This window comes from Triturus cristatus, chromosome 3_2, assembly GCF_964204655.1.
Source record: "Triturus cristatus chromosome 3_2, aTriCri1.1, whole genome shotgun sequence".
NCBI classification, from domain to species: Eukaryota; Metazoa; Chordata; class Amphibia; order Caudata; family Salamandridae; genus Triturus; species Triturus cristatus.
The window spans coordinates 795,033,421-795,051,441 of NC_140584.1; the positions used below are offsets into that span (position 1 = coordinate 795,033,421).

General features: G+C 49.0%; 1 protein-coding gene across 2 annotated transcripts in view; it reads left to right on the forward strand.

Annotated features, from left to right (window-relative positions):
• Positions 1–18,021, forward strand: part of INO80D (INO80 complex subunit D) — a 294,761-nt gene that overhangs the window by 130,619 nt on the left and 146,121 nt on the right. For both annotated transcript variants that reach the window (XM_085648924.1, XM_085648925.1), the window contains exon 7: positions 17,835–17,944. In XM_085648924.1, the coding sequence (XP_085505050.1) occupies positions 17,835–17,944 (110 nt within the window). The remainder of the gene's footprint in view (positions 1–17,834; positions 17,945–18,021) is intronic.

Here is an 18,021-nt window from a genome sequence, read left to right on the forward strand (position 1 = left end):
GAGCAAGGCCTACCCGAACAGACTGTGGATATCCCAGTGCGTCAGTCTGTGGCTCCGGTCGAGGGATCGCCTTCGGGCCTTACCCAAGACCTATCCCGCATCCATTCGGCCCCGCCCTCTGGCCCGGCCTCGGACATTCAGCGGCAGCCTTTACTACCCAAAACGGCTGGTTTCCCTTCATCGAAACCGAAAGCCGTATCGGTTCAGCAGAAACCGAAACTGAAAGTCACACTGGTCGGATCGAAGCCCACCACACCTTCGACGCCAGCCAAACCCGTCGGCACCGACCGCACCAAACGGGACTTCGGTGCCGAGCTTGCAGCAGCCGACGTCGGCGCCGACGCACGGAAAAAGACCATCGGTACCGCCAAGCCGCCTCGGCTCCCGGCACAGAAACAATCGGCTCCGACCACAAAGGTCAAAATGGCTGCTGGATCTCACACCACTTCGAAAACAGCACCCAAGGCACAATCATCGACGCCGTCGACAGCTACTACCTCTCCTCGACTCGATGACCCCGTGGCACCGAAGAAGTCCACGCCTGCCTCAACGGAACCGGTCGGCGCCAAAGAACCGTCGGCGTTCCAGGTGCGGCAAGTTTCAGCATCCTTGCAACGCATCAAAGATAAGGCGGCCCTCCAAGACACATCAAGCTCCGACCTGAAAAAGGCTCAAAAAGCTTCTCCGGCACCGGCCAACATCACTTTTGGCCTGCCACCATCCACGGTGCCAAAACTGTTCGAAATCAGAACATTTGTCACCCACACCAGGATCACACCTGCAGAACACTCTCCTACGGAGACGTCGCCATCACACATCATCGATGCCGCAACAGGCAGAATGATGCTTCACAAGAGGAAGATAACTTCCGAGCCAGCTTTGGACTCCTACCGGATCCCACTAAAGAAAAAGCTGCCAGTGGATTCGGAACCACTTCTTTACGAGCCTCTCCATACCTCTTACCAAGATCCACAGTCCTTCTCTCCGACACACTCCGAAACAGACGTTTTGGAGGACTACATAGGTGACCACGTCCCCTACCCCGGAGAAATGGACCCTGAAGGCCAACAGGACCCTGACCAAGCTTGGGATGACCCTGTGGACTCAAACGCACCTATGGATACGCAGGACACGCAGCTATATGGTGCAAAAACGTCTCCCACAGAGGACACTGCCGCATTCCACGCCCTCATTGAACGTGCTGCGGCCAATCATGGTGTTCAACTCCACTCTGACACCATCGAGGACGATTTTCTCATGGACACTTTCGCATCCTCGGAAAGACATGTTAAAACTCTACCCATGTTGAAAGGTGTCCTCAAACCAGCAAAGGACATTTTCAAAGAACCCACCAGGGCAAGAGTAATAAACCCCAGAATCGACAAAAAATATAGGTCAGCGCCTGGGGATCCTACCTATATTAGAGGACAGTTGCCTCTGGATTCCATAGTAGTCGCGAATGCTCGTAAACGGGCGCACTCGCAGACGACTGGGGGATGCCCCTCCCCCGGACAAAGAGTCCAAGGTGTTAGAGACCTCCGGCAAACGGGTTGCAGCCCAAGCAGCTAACATATGGCGCATTGCCAATACTCAGGCGCTCCTGGCTCGCTACGACCGAGCGCATTATGACACACTAGAAACATTACTACAACATCTCCCTGACCAATACAAAGAGGGAGCAGAGATCCTCATCCGAGAGGGACAACTCCTCACAAACGCATCCATCAAGTGTGCACTGGATGCCGCAGATACAGCTGCCAGAGCCATAAACACTAGCGTCATGTTACGACGACACGCCTGGTTACGAATCTCCGGATTCAAACCTGAGGTGCAAAATAACATCCTCAACCAACCGGTCAACCCAGACTACTTATTCGGGCCAGAGGTTGACACCACACTAGAAAAAATAAAAAAGGACACAGACACTGCAAAGTCCATGGGGGCTCTCCAAACGCAGACCTTTCGGAGTGGCTCCTTTCGTCGCCCCGGCAATAGAGGAGCAGGTAGAGGACAGGGGTCACAGCAAACCTACAACAAGGGCAACACCCAAAGTACCTACGATAAAAACACCAGGGGTGGATATCGTGGTTCAAGCACAAAGGGCAGAGGACGCGGATACGGCAATACCAGATCCTCTCCCAAGAACAAACAGTGACGCCCTCTCCCTTCCTCCCAACCACACAACACCTGTCGGGGGAAGGTTGCAAAAGTTCCTGGCCACGTGGAACTCCATCACCACGGACAGGTGGGTCAAAGATATTATCAAACACGGTTACTGCCTAGAATTAACCTCTACTCCACCCACAATACCCCCAAAACACCGTCCTATGTCCTCAGAGCACTTAGCGCTATTACAGCAGGAAGTGCTAAGCATGATGCAAAAAGGCGCAATAGAGGTCGTACCCGTCCACGAGCAAGGTACAGGGGTGTACTCCCTGTACTTTTTAATACCAAAAAAGGACGGGTCACTCCGACCTATACTAGACCTGAGACCCCTCAACCGCTATATTCTTTCGGAGCATTGCCACATGCTCACCCTGCAACAAGTCCTCCCACTGCTCAAACAGGGAGACTTCCTGGCCACACTAGACCTCAAAGATGCGTATTTCCACATACCCATTCACCCATCACACAGGAAATATCTCAGGTTCACTATTCAAGGGCAGCACTACCAATTCAAGGTTCTTCCCTTCGGCGTGACAACGGCGCCAAGGGTTTTCACAAAGTGCCTAGCTACGGTGGCTGCACATCTACGGAGGCAACATATTCATGTCTACCCCTACCTGGACGACTGGCTTGTTCAGGCAAAGTCAGCCCAGCAATGTGCCAACCACATGTCCCGCACCATTCACCTTCTTCACAGTCTGGGGTTCTCACTAAATTACCCAAAATCACACCTCCAACCCGCACACGTACAACAGTACCTAGGTGCGACCATAGACACTCTGGCGGCCACAGCTCAGCCAAATTTAGTGAGAATCAACAGCATGCAAATTCTGATTTCAAAGTTCAAACCCCCACACTCCCTTCCCGCGCGAGTGTTCATGCAGTTGATAGGCATGATGGCCTCCTGCATTTTCATAGTCCTACACGCGAGACTACATATGCGCCCGCTTCAGGAGTGCTTAGCACGTCAATGGAATCAGGCTCAAGGGCAACTAAAAGACCTAGTGTTGGTGAGCGGTCGGGCATACAACTCTCTGCATTGGTGGAATCCACACAACCTTTGCAAGGGCCGACCGTTCCAAGAGCCAGTTCCACAAATAATACTGACAGCGGACGCGTCTCTCCAGGGATGGGGAGCTCATGTACTCAACTACACAGTGCAGGGACTATGGACAAAACAACAAAAGAAGATGCACATCAACCTTCTAGAACTGATGGCAATCTTCCTGGCTATGAAAGCGTTCAAAGTACACTTGTGCAACAAAGTCATGTTGATCCGGACGGACAACATGACCGCCATGTACTACATACAGAAACAGGGAGGAACACACTCTCCACAGTTGTCTCATCTGGCTCAGAGCATGTGGAAGTGGGCCATTCAGAGGAACATGTTCCTCATGGCGGAACACCTCCCCGGCAAGGACAACCAGATGGCGGATCTGCTCAGCAGACACAGCCACCAGATGCACGAGTGGGAGCTGCACCCATCAGTACTCCAACCGTACTTCCAGCGGTGGGGTCATCCAGAGATAGACCTCTTCGCCACAAGCGAAAACGCAAAATGCCAAAGCTTTGCCGCCAGGTTCCCACATCCGCAGTCGCAGGGCAATGCGATATGGATGAACTGGTCCAGCAGATTTGCGTACGCTTTTCCCCCAGCACCATTGATACCGCTGGTGGCACGCAAACTCAGACAACACTCACTGACGCTCGTCCTGGTTGCTCCAACGTGGGCACGCCAACCATGGTACACCACCTTTCTCGAACTTTCCGTGGTGCCGCATCAAAGGCTGCGGATCAAACCCGCGCATTTGACGCAGAACCGTGGAGAGATTCAGCACCCAGATCCGCAACAGCTGAACCTGGCAATCTGGCTCCTGAAGTCCTAGAATTTGGCTACCTTAACCTGCCACCTGACTGTATGGACATCATTAAGGAGGCCAGGAGACCCACTACCAGAGCTTGCTATGCAGCCAAATGGAAAAGATTCGTCATTTATTGCAATACTAATGACCTAAACCCGCTAGACGCATCCATCCAAAACATAATCTGTTACCTCTTACACCTATACCGATGCAATCTGGCATACACCTCTATACGTGTCCATTTGACCGCAATATCAGCCTATCTCCAGACCAGGCAGCACCTCTCTTTATTCAGAGTGCCGGCCATAAAAGCATTCTTGGAAGGACTCAAACGAGTAATTCCTCCAAGCCACCCACCGGCTCCGATGTGGAACCTCAACTTGGTCCTCACACGCCTGATGGGTCCACCCTTCGAACCTCTGCACTCATGCGAGATTCAATTCCTCACCTGGAAAGTAGCTTTCCTAGTAGCAATCACTTCTTTGAGAAGAGTTAGTGAACTCCAGGCACTAACCGTTCAAGAGCCATTCATACAGGTTCACACAAACAGGGTCGTACTACGTACCAACCCCAAATTCATGCCCAAGGTGATATCGCAGTTCCACATAAACCAAACTATTGAACTGCCTGTTTTCTTTCAAAACCCACAAACTGTCGCAGAAAGAGCACTCCATACACTAGATGTAAAGAGGGCCCTCATGTACTATATCGACAGGACTAAAGTCTTTCGAAAAACAAAACAACTTTTCGTTGCCTTTGCCCCACACCACAAAGGTAACGCTATCTCCAAAGCAGGTATAGCCAGATGGATCGTTAAATGTATTCAAATTTGCTATCAAAAGGCTAAACGCACATTAACGATTCCCCCACGAGCCCACTCAACACGTAAGTTAGGGGCTTCCATGGCTTTCCTAGGAAACATTCCTTTGCATGATATATGTAGAGCAGCCACCTGGTCCACTACACATACATTTACCAAACACTATTGTGTAGATGTGCAATTAAAACAGCAGGCAGCTGTAGGACAGGCTGTTCTCAAAACCCTTTTTCAGACCGCTGCAGCTGGCACTGGTAGCCGCCGCTAATAGAGGGCACTGCTATGTATTCTATGCACAGATATGAATTTAGCAGCCCACATGCCTCGAACTGAATATGCTACTTACCAGTATGCATCTGTTCTTGGCATGTAGGGCTGCTGACATTCATATCGCCCTCCCTCCTCCCCGGCGCCTGTAGCAGCTGCAGCTCTCAGAATTACTGTAAGCATGGTCATCACTTTCTGTATCTACTCCATCACTGCCACAATGGCGAAAAACAATCTGAGGATGGAGAGGATGCCCATGCGCACTGTAGTCCAGGGGAGGAGTCACCTATCCCAGGATACTTCGAAGACTCTTCCAGGACAACAACGTGCAAACATCCGGACCCAACACCAGGCGGCGATCTATGCACAGATATGAATGTCAGCAGCCCTACATGCCAAGAACAGATGCATACTGGTAAGTAGCATATTCAATACGTCGCACCGCTTGCGAAAGTGTCGGTCAACAACAAGATGTCAGAGGTATTCACGCTCTGTAGAGGTACAAGGCAGGGCTGCCCTCTGTCACCGTTGCTATTCGCTCTTTCGCTTGAACCGCTTGCGACCTGGATACGCAGTGATGTAGCCATCCGCGGACTCCGTTGGACTGAGGGTTGGGAGGACAGGATCTCGTTATATGCAGACGATATACTACTCTATTTATCTTCCCCTGCACGCTCCCTACGAGTTTTTAGATATTTTTGCCAGCTTCGGAAGAAACTCAGGGTTTTGCAGCGTGAATCTTTCTGGATTCACTATGCTGTGCATTATTCCGCGATCTTGTGGTTGGGTCCGGATTCGTAGTCTTTTCTTTCTTTTTTTTTTTTTTTTTTTTTGTAGGCCAGGTGGGCGGCGACGACCACCATTTGGTGCACCTTCCGTGACGTCGTCGTGCTTCCTGCGGAAGTCCCACCTTTGGGGTGCCATCTTCAGATTCTTTTTTCCGCTGTTGGGTCTGGATCGTCATCGAGAAGCTCCAGAGTTACAACCGAAGAAAGAAAAGCGAGTTTCGTCGACAAATACAACGGAGTTTCACAGGAAAGGAGGTTATTTCATCAGCAGCGCGAAGAAAGGAGGTTCAGCGCCCTTTTTTCTTCGACGATCTGGGAGAATGCGCACTCAGAGGCCCTGAGCGCAATGGACAAGACGCCATTCAAGTTCTGCCCAAACTGCCACCACAAATTCGCGCAGAAGGACCAGCATCCGGTCTGCAACCTCTGCCTACCGGTCGAACACCAGAGTAAGGACTGCTACGCCTGCTCAGCATTCGCGCCGAAGACGCTCAGAGTGAGAGATCGGCAGAGAAGAGCCAACGCCAGCATGGATGGAAAAGATGAGGCCCCGTCGCTCTACGCTCTGGGCCTCTCCTCGGACGACGAGGACAACGTCGCTGGGACAGCCGAAAACTTCACGGTCGTAGAGACCGACAAGAAAAAAGAAGACGAGGTAAGAGAATCGTCGAGCGAAAAACAAAATACCTCAAACACGAGGGTGACTCGAAAAAATCTGAGTAAGTCCACGAAGGGAGCCCCGGCGCCGAAAATTTCGACGACCAAAGGGGGAACCATGGACAAGAGGCCGAGCGGATCCTTAGAGAAGGACTCCCTGGTGCCGAAAGGCAAGGGTCGTCGAAGACAACCCAGGGAGCGGCCCGATCGACGCTGAAAGAACGGTCGACGTCGACGCAAGTTTCGACGAAAAGATCCGCGGTCGACGCCGAAAGCATCTCCGAGATGGAGAAAAAGAAAAGGCGGCTCGAGGCCGAAATGGAGAACATCCTTCAAAGGAAGAAGGAGTTTGACGCCAAGATGAAGGAATTCAAGATTCCAACGATTTCATCGGCGGACGTCGTCGAGGTCGAGGAATTCGACACCGAGGGACTGATGAGGGATCTCGAAGAGGAAGACGATACCTACTATGAAGAGGAAGCCGAGGAAGAAGACCAACAGTCGGTCTACGGCTCGGCACCATCGACCAGCCAGGACATTGAATGGCAGGATCTCGACACCGAGAACCCGGAGGAGTCCGTGGACACGTACCCTTCGAGGCCTTCGCCACCCGACGACATCGGGGTGTACAATATGGTGGTCAGGAGCGCAGCGACAGCCTTCGGCGTCAAACTCGACGAAGAGAAGCCGAAAGCCGATTTTCTCGTCGAGACCCTGCTCCCCATCCAGACAAGGAGCCAGTTCCTCCCCATGCTTCAAAGCGTGATGAATCAGGGGAGAGAAGCCTTCAAGGAACCAGCGACCTGCCGGTCTATCACTCCGAGGACTGAGAAAAAGTATAAGCACTCTTCCCTCGACCCCCCCTTACATCAAGGGTAGCGTGACCGCAGACTCCATCATAGCGTCCACGGCCAGGAGAAGGGCCAACGTACCAGCAACCTCGGGCCCACCACCTGATAAAGAGAGCAGGAGGATAGACCTCACAGGAAGAAAGGTCGAGAGGAACGCCGCTATGCACTGGCGCATGGCGAATTCCAATGCTCTCCTCAATAGACACCAGTACCAGCACTGGGACGAGATGGGAGAGTTAGTAAAACATCTCCCCGAAGAATACCGCCAGAGAGCCTCACACCTAGTTGATGAAGGCAAAAACATCGCCAACTCCTGCATAAAGACGGCGTTGGACGGGGCAGAGACCTCAGCAAGACTCATGGCCATAGGGGTCACCGAGAGAAGGCATGCATGGTTAAGAATCTCGGGATTCAAACCGGAGGTGCAGAACAACATCCTTAGCACCCCCTTCAACGGAGAGACACTGTTCGGAGCAACAGTTGACGAGAAGCTCACCCAGCTAAAAAGAGATAACGAAACGGCGAGGTCCATGGGGGCCCTACAGCACAGAGGAATGAGGCGAGGCAACCCCTCAAGGAGACCCTACGGTAGGGGAGGAAACGAGCAGGGCCCGTCGCACCAGACGTTCCAGCAGGGTGAAGGTCACGGACAGGGTCAGCAGAAGCAAAACTGGCAGTACCAGCCCCGGGGCCAGTCCTTTCGCGGGAGAGGCAACGGACGTGGCCAGAGAAGGAGAGGGGGGGGAGCAGCCCTCATCAAAGTGACTCTACACGCAGGAGGACGCCTACCCTCGACATGCCCCCAAGGGTGAGGCGCGAAACAGTAACATCGAGGGGGAGAGAAGGATCAGAAGCCTACGAGCATACAACACCAGTAGGCGGAAGGCTGAGACTCTACCTTCACGAGTGGCAGCGTATAACCACAGACAAGTGGATACTGAACATCATGCAGTACGGGTACTGCGTAGATTTGGAAAGGAAACCGCCAAACAGGAAGCCAAGGGGAAGGCAAAGATCGGGACAAGAACTGACCCTACTCAGAGAAGAAACACGGAAGCTTCTACAAAAGGAAGCCATAGAGCCAGTGCCGTTCAGAGAACGCAACAAGGGGGTCTACTCAAACTACTTCGTGGTTCCGAAGGTAGACGGGAGCCTCAGACCCATCCTAGACCTGCGATACCTAAACAAGTTCGTCAGAACGCAAAGGTTCAAGATGACTTCGCTGCAGGAGGTGCTGCCCCAAATAAGACACGGAGACTTCATGATCACCGTGGACCTCAAAGATGCCTACCTGCACATCCCAGTAAACAGAAGACACAAGGGACTTCTAAGGTTCAACATCGACCAGGAACACTACCAGTTCACAACCCTGGCATTCGGATTAAAATCAGCACCAAGGGTTTTTACAAAATGCCTGTCGGCGGTCGCGGCCCACCTACGAAAACAGGGGATACACGTCTACCCCTACTTAGACGACTGGCTGGTCAAGGCAAACTCGCGCGAAAAGTGCGCAGCGCACGCAAAACGCGTAACAGACACTCTCTCGAACCTGGGGTTCTCAATCCACTGGGGGAAGTCGTCGATGGAACCGGAGCAGGTGAAGATTTTCCTGGGGGCAAAAATCAACTCCCTGTGCGGCACCGTGGTGCCCAGCGACAGGAGGACAGATGCCCTACTGAAGGAGACGCGGCTCTACCAGAAGGGGCGAGCTCTGACAGTGAGGGCGGTGAGCAAATTGATGGGGATGATGGCGTCGTGTATCCAGCTAGTGCCGAATGTACGCTTGCACATGAGACCATTCCAGGAATGGCTACAACAGCAATGGTCACAAGCAAACGGAAGTTGGGAGGATCTAGTGGTTGTGACGCACGCAGTGCAGGAGGAGATAACTTGGTGGAACAGAGACAACATGACAGCAGGGAGAAGCCTGACACCACCAAACCCAACAATGACCATTACCACGGACGCATCGCAAAAGGGATGGGGGGCACACATGGACAACCTCAGAGTGAGGGGTCTGTGGGCTCCAGCAGATGCGGTTCGCCATATCAATTACCTCGAGTTGAAGACAATCCTACTAGCCCTGAAGGCATTCCAGAGGCACCTGTACAACCAGAGGGTGTTGGTCCAAACGGACAACACCACGGCAATGTTCTACATCAACAAGCAGGGGGGGACACAGTCGTTCCCTCTCTCCTCTCTGGCTCAGGAGATTTGGAGATGGGCCATACCTCTCAGGATAGATCTACTGGCAATTCACCTACCGGGGAAGGACAATGTGGAGGCAGACTGGCTAAGCAGGCAGACCTCTGCATCTCACGAGTGGGAGCTCAATGGCCAGGAAACGAAGAAGCTTTTCCAGAGATGGGGAACTCCCACAATAGACCTATTTGCAACACGCCAAAATGCAAAATGCCAAAGCTTCGCGTCCAGGGAACCAGATCAGCAATCCCAGGGGAATGCCCTATGGATAAGCTGGTCGAGGACATTTGCCTACGCCTTTCCACCGATACCCCTGTTGCACACAGTGCTCAGCAAGTGCAGGACCAGCAACATGACTCTAATCCTAGTGGCCCCGCAGTGGGCGAGGCAGACATGGTTCTCACAAATTCAAGAAATGGCGCAAGGCAATCCGTACAGGTTCGAGAGGAGAAAAGACCTGCTCTCAATGCAAAAAGGGGAGGTCCTGCACCCAGAGCCAGAGACCCTCAACCTGGCAGCATGGCTCCTGAAGCCCTAGAGTTCGCGCACCTAAGGTTGCCTCAGAGCACTATGAGAGTGCTAAGGGAGGCAAGGAAACCAACTACAAGAAAATGCTACAGCGCAAAATGGAAAAGATTCACGGTGTGGTGCAGGAAAAAGGGCCTGCAAAACAGAATGACAAGAGACTCAACTGTGCTGAGGTACCTCACACACCTTCTAAAGAGTAACCTCTGCTCGAGCTCCCTAAGGGTACACCTAGCAGCGATCGTTGCCTACACCAGAGGTGAGAAGGGTACGAGTTTCTTCACCTCGCAGGTGGTGAAGAGATTCATGGAGGGAGCCAAAAGAATGGCCCCCCCGAAAAGATTGCCGCCGCCGGCATGGAATTTAAACGTGGTTCTGACGGAGCTCATGAAGGCGCCGTTTGAACCCATTCACAAGGCCACTCTGCAAATGTTGACGATGAAAACTGCCTTTCTAGTGGCCATAACCTCACTACGCAGGGTGAGCGAGCTTCAGGCACTAACGCTACAGGAACCCTACATTCAAATTCACAAAGACGGGGTAGTCCTGAGGACGGACCCACACTTCATGCCCAAGGTAGTGTCGGCGTTCCACATGAATCAGAGTATCCAGATACCAAGTTTCTTCCAAAACCCGACTACAAACGCAGAAAAGGCACTGCACACCCTCGATGCCAGGAGAGCGGTGATGCACTACATTGAAAGAACCAAGGAACTCAGGAAGTCGAAGCAGCTGTTTGTGTCCTTTGCTACTAGCTTCATGGGTAGACCAGTGACCAAGGGCACCATCGCTAGGTGGATTGCCCTCACTATTCAATTCTGTCACAAACAGGCTGGACAGGAACTAGCGGAGGGGCCCCAGGCTCACTCCACAAGGAAGAAGGGGGCCACCATTGCCTTCCTGGCAAACACGCCCATCCAAGACATTTGTCTGGCTGCAACTTGGGCATCTGTGCACACGTTCACAAAACACTACTGCGTGGACATTCAGATGAATAAGGAAGCACAGGTCGGACAGAAGGTGCTACAACACATTTTCAACGACCAACGATCATCTTCCACCCAGCCACCACAAAATTAGGAAAACCGCTACAAAGTCTATGCACAGCATAGTGAATCCAGAAAGATTCACGCTGCAAAACGAAAAGTTTCTTACCTGTCGGTGTAGTTTTGCAGCTTGAAGATCTTTCTGGATTCACTAGCGAACCCACCCACCTCCGCCAGGAAGATGAGGCTGGAGGAAGAGGGGGTAAAATGGAAAAGATCAAAGAAATGGAAACGTTCAGAAAATGGACAAAAGGATTAAGCAATCGCCTAGGGTAAAAAAAAAAAAGAGGGAAAAAAGAACCCGAAGATGGCACCCCAAAGGTGGGACTTCCGCAGGAAGCACGACGACGTCACGGAAGGTGCACCAAATGGTGGTCGTCGCCGCCCACCTGGGCTACAAAAAAAAAAGAAAAAAGACTACGCATCCGGACCCAACCACAAGATCGCGGAATAATGCACAGCATAGTGAATCCAGAAAGATCTTCAAGCTGCAAAACTACACCGACAGGTAAGAAACTTTTCGTTTCGTATTAACTGGAGCAAGTCAATGATCTACATGCTCCATGGAGCGCCCCCTCTACCCCCCCCCCCCCCCCCCCCCCCCCCCCCCCCCTCCCAAGGGAATGCGCATTTCAGATAGCGGAGGACGGTTTCCGCTACCTAGGAATATTCATCACCACTAACGTCAGGAAACGATACGACCGAAACCTGGTGCCTCCATTGCAAAGGCTCCAAAGAGATGTATATGTATATGTCTGGAAGAAGTTGCCCCTGTCCCTACTTGGGAGAGCGGCGCTGTTCAAAATGATGGCGCTGCCTAGATTCTTACATGCCCTTCAAAACTACCCAGACATGGTACCACAAGCATTCTTTAAGGAGGTCGAGTCCTTGCAGAGAGATTTACTATGGAATGGTAGACCCCGACTAGCGCTAGGCAAGCTCACGTTGGGGTGGTACGACGGGGGTATAGCCCTGCCAGACATCAGGAAGTACTATTGGGCAGCGCAGCTAGCTGCAATTGACCAATGCCAGTACGGAAGTGGAGACGACCCAGCATACGGAATGGATAGGTGGTTGCTGCCGGGTGGTGACTTCACGAGATCCCTGTATTCCAGACCTACCAGGTACCTGCTCACAGGCCCCACTAAACACGCAGTCCAGATATGGCACGTGGCCGCCAAAGCTCTGGGATGGGCCAATAAACGCACATTAGCAACCTTCCTCTGGGATACGGAACGGCTGGGTACTCTGGGGCGAACCAAAGGCGTTGCAAAATGGGACCTCATCGATATTTCGCACATTAGGGACCTGTGGGGGCGGGATGGAGTGGTGAAGTTTGCTACACTGCAACAGACATATGAAATGGCGACGTCAGAACACTTCCGTTATACACAGATATGGCATGCCCTGCAGGCCACCATCCGACCCGGCACGGAGCTCCCTGAGGCGTCCCCGCTAAAGGATAGACTACTTGATGGACATCTGCCAGACAAATGTAGATCTCTCACATACAAAAAGCTCATCCATCACACCCCTGATCCCCTCGCGATACTCAGGGAGAAATGGGTAAGGGATGGTCTGGAGGTAGACGATGAGGAATGGCAGGAGGCACTCTCCTCACCCAAGGAGGTGGCTATATTGGCAAAATTAAAACTAATACAGCTAAAGATTTTCCATAGAGTCTACCTATCAGGGTCCCAACTGATCCACATGGGGCTTTGCAGGAGGAGATGTGGAGAGCAGGGCGCATTCCTACACGTGCTCTGGGAGTGCCCAGTCATTCAAGTCTTCTGGCGGAATATCCTGAAAGTTATGAGTGCGGTGTGGGGGGTGCCCTTGTTGCCTGAGGCCAAGAGATGCCTTCTGAACGTGTGGGAGCCCACAGATTTAACCGTGTACGGGAGGTTATGGGTCACACTTGGTCAGACGGTTGCCAAGCGCAACATAGCGCAATTGTGGGGGGCTGCTGCACCACCTACTTTGGAAAAATGGAAGGAAGATATGGACTGGTGTATGGTTCGCGAGAAAACTGTATATGTTGCACGGGGATGTCCCAAAAAATGGCTAGCGATTTGGACTAAGTGGAATGTGTACAGGGGGGGTGGGGGGGGGGGGGGGGTTGGGGGTTATGTGAACCACCGGCTATCTCATCTCCAGAGGACCACTGTACAGTGTGACTTGCAATATATGTACTGTAACTCTGCCCGCTACATTGAAAAGTGTGTACTGACACGTGTGAAAAACGATGCAATTATACTCTGTAGATACGGAGCTGTATAACATGACCAAGGTTTCTTTATGTGAAATAAACAGAGTTTTTTAAACAATACAACTTTATATCTTTATTTTTTTTAAGTCCCATATGTACATATATGGATAAATAGTTAGAAATTCCAGCTTTGAAGTGTTGCTGTACATAAAGCTAATTTCTTATTCATAGTTTTTTTTGGGGGACAAGGAGTTTAATTTATATTAATTTTTTCCCAAATATTTCAATAGTGAAGCACCTGGAGATGCAATTTTTACAGTCCTATTTACACTTTGTGATAGATAAAATAGAGACTCGTAAGTATGTAATCAAAACACTTGGATGTAACTATGCAGTGACCTATACACATTAAGCGTAAAATTATATGTATATGTATATGTGTGTGTATATATATATTCACTGAAAAAACCATAGGTTTCACACACGTTATAGTTAGGAATTAGCATTTAAAAAACCTTGCAAATTCACTGAAAAAACCATAGGTTTCCCACATGTTATAGTTAGCGGAAATTTTACTGATAAAAAACCAATGAAATTGCCCCGTTATAGTTAGTGCTGGCAACTATAACTCACGCGACCGCAATCCTCTGCTGATGCTAATACTGTATTTAGACACTTATTTGCCCATGTCTTCTTCCATACATTTTTAGCTATACATATATTACAAATATTTTTTTTTATAAAGACACATATGTCATCAGCAGAAGATTGCGGTCGCGTGAGTTATAGTTGCCAGCACTAACTATAACGGGGCAATTTCATTGGTTTTTTATCAGTAAAATTTCCGCTAACTATAACATGTGTGAAACCTATGGTTTTTTCAGTGAATTTGCAAGGTTTTTTAAATGCTAATTCCTAACTATAACGTGTGTGAAACCTATGGTTTTTTCAGTGAATTTGTACGGTTTTTTAAATGCTAAGTTACTTTACGCCATTCGAGGCGTGCGCGCCCACTTAACGCAGTGCGTTCCGTGCACGGTTTTTATCAACTTTAATAAGCCCTGTACATTTGGTGGCCTTCGGCCACCAAAAGCACAGGGGGTGGGGTCAATGTGGATAGTGTTTTTTTTATTTCGATTTTATAATTTCATGTTGCCAAAATATAGTTTTTTTACTGATTTAATAAGCCCTGTACATTTGGTGGCCTACGGCCACCAAAAGCACAGGGGGTGGGGTAAGTGTGGATAGTGGTTTTTTTATTTCTATTTTTTACCGTACGCTTACCGTAAGCGTACTCGGCGAAATTGCCGAAAAAAAAATAAAACCGTTTTTGCTCTTGGGGGATGTTTGGGGACTCCCTCAACATGACTATGTGGGAGGGAGTTGTCAAAACAGCCCCGTAACATGTTTTTTGGCATCATGTTTGATAAATAACACTCAGTGCGAGAGACAAAATGGCGGACGCCGCTTCCTGGTTTCGGCCGATTCGAATGTTTACTAAGATCTAAGAGCCAATCAGATTCGCGCTCGCGCACGCCACCGTACGCGTACCGTAAGCGTACGGTAAGCGTACCGTAAGCGGGCTCAGATATATATATTGATTTAAAGGCTATTTTCTCAGAATCTACTGAACAGATTTACACCAAACCTACAAAAGGCACTTCCTTGACATAGGGACTACCTCTCTGCCAAATTTCTAGTAATTCTGTTCAGCCGTTCGGGCTGTAGCTCGTTCTAAAGGTCCTATGGAAAAATGCATGGGAAAAACGCGTTTTGGGACCCCCCTTTTATCTCAGCCCCCGCTTGACGTATCCCCCCCGAGACTTTCAGGGTAGGAGCGGAGCGTAGCGCCCCACCTATTTTGAGAAATTCGCGAGGATTCGTCGACCGGCGCCAAAGTTATTCAAAATAGAATGTTGCGGATTTCCTATGGAAAAGGGGTCCTAACTAGAACTACCTACTGGCGACCGCCAGTAGGTAATATATATATATATATATATATCTCATAATTAATACATATTCGTTAAACAGACCTATAAGAATATCTGTTTTTAAACCATAATGTAGTAGTATTTATATATTAGTACAAAGACATGCACATATCTACCTACATACTTATAATCAAATCACACAGTTACAGGCATATGGTGTACATTTGTGTTTTGAGTATGGTGCTCATGTAGGAAAGAGCCAACTCTTGAGTAGTATTTTGAAGAGAAGATGGTTATCTGTGGATCTTCTGTTCGAAGGTAGTTTATTCCTTAGTTTGACTACTTAAACAGAGAAAGTTGTACTGCCAGTGTTTTTTTTTTTTTTTTCTTTTTTTTTCTTTTTCTTATATGCTGCGGTTTTGAGGAAGGGTGCGGAGGTTCCTTTGTTTTCCGTATTTGGTGATTTTTATTCCTGATGTAAGGTGGTACTGTTCCATTTTTTAAATTTGTTGGGGACACAGAGAAGCTTGAAGGTAGATATTCTGACAAATGGTATCTAATGTAGGGTCCTTAAGGCAGGGGAGATGTGGGTTTGAGACTGTATTTGTAGGAGTAGCCTGGCGACAGAGTTCTGAATCAGTTGTAGTCTTTTCATAGTTGATAAGGAGGATCTGTGGTAGAGGCCATTGGTTAATCAAGTTTAGACAGGAGAAAAGAAGTTTTGACTGCGTGTGGAAATTCTAGGTGGGGGAAAATGAGTTTTCATAGTAAAGAAGCTTGATCTTGCCATCTTATCCACTTTGGCATTCAAAGATAGCTTGGAGTCCATGGTAATTTCAAGGTTTTTACATCCTTGGATACTTTTGGAGGTGGTCCTGGATCATGAGGCCAGGCGCAGTGTGGGTCATCATTTTTCCTTTCATCACGTATTTTAATTTTGGACGCATTCAAATTGAGCTGGCTTCTGGTCATCCTCTGATGAATGGCACTGAGCAACTGATGATTGAGTTTTCATTGTCTTTGGGGCTTTCCAGTTTAGTACTCATGTGTCATCTGTGTAGTTGTAGCATGTGAGCTGAAATTCATTGATCGTTGCTTCATATAGATGTTGAAAAGCATGGGTGAGATGATAGAGCCTTGAGCGACCTCTTACTTTTGTGTTCTGATCGGTTGGGGTTCCCATTGAGGCAAGGTCGCCTGACCTAGGATTTTTTAACATTCTGTCTCAGGGCATCTCAGCCTGGGTGTCGAGGTGAAGGGCAGAGAGGAAAAGGGCAATTACCTGTTTGGGCCTATTCAGATCAGGTCTAGGGCTAGAAATGCTGTCCTTTTAATAATTTACCACACCTACCTTAAGCCATCAACATCCTCATACATACAAGCACCATCTCAGAAAACCGTGTGAAGTATGGTTTGGATGAGAAGGGGGGAGTATGGATAGCTTTTCTTCTGTTTTGAAGATAGGATGTGGTCCAGTCCAGATCAGTCCCTTTTGTGCTGGCTTCGTAGAGTCTTTGGATTAGGCCTAGGACTGCTTGCCCACAATACCACTAATGGAGCACTTTGGATTTTACAATGAGTCCTGTACACTTTTGTGAAACCCCTGGGCGCACTGTGCATTGTATAACCACCTAGTGGGCATACCATGTACAGAGCCAGCTTCCTATAACGTATTGTTATTAATTCTTTACATTATGCATAGTGGGCTTTAGCTCTGCCAAGAGCAGTATTTCTCTCACCTCATGCCAATGGCCGTTTGGTATATCAATCCCCTGCCTACAGAGAGCAGTCCCCAAAATGCAATATGGACCATTCGATGCATCAAATACACACCCAATCATCAGATATCATAGGCATTGCATATATAAAGCAAGGTTTTTTGATCTTTCATTGCTGCACACATCCTTTTAATATTGCAGTCAGGACTCCAAATGAAAGCCAAGCCGATTGGCAAAGCCAATCTTTGTTGAGCCTAGAAGATTAAAAAGGAAAGTTTAATGTACAAGGATTTTGCTAGAATTTTTTTCACTGCTGCTCAACAAAGCTTTAATATATAAAACAAAGTAACCGGGCCCTTTTGATCCTGGGTCATAGAGACAAGAAAGGAGAGACATGGGGATGGGCGAAAATGATATTACAAGAAAGGAAAGTAGACACATAGGATTTTAATTACTAGCTAGAGTATAACCTAGAGCAAATACAGGAATATAGCAACACAAAATGAATTTTAACCCTTTGTGGCCACAGAAGAAAAATGCAAATGTGCATCAGATGTCTGTTTTGAAAAATAAGTTTAAAAAAATTGTCAGGTATCCAAAGGATGGCAGAGTGATGGCTACTGTTTGTCAGTGTGACCCCTTCCATAGATAGTTAAAGTTATCTGAGATGCTGTCATGCCAAATGTTTTGGGTATACCTCAACTTTTTTCTGGGTTTAGGTGACACGGCTGTGGATTACTGCATGGCCTGCTTAACTTACTTCTAATTATTATTATTTTTTTTTTTTTCCAGGTCTAGTCAGCCTGAACTGAGAGGAGCGGAACACGTGCTGTGCTGTGGAATGGTGCGGGGTGAACACTGCAAACGGAAGTCACTTCCGTTTACCAGGCACTGCTTCCAGCGTATCCTATTCTACATTTTTACATTTTTCTTTGAGCATAAAGTAAAAGCACATAATCTAGCTCACCTTTCACGGAGT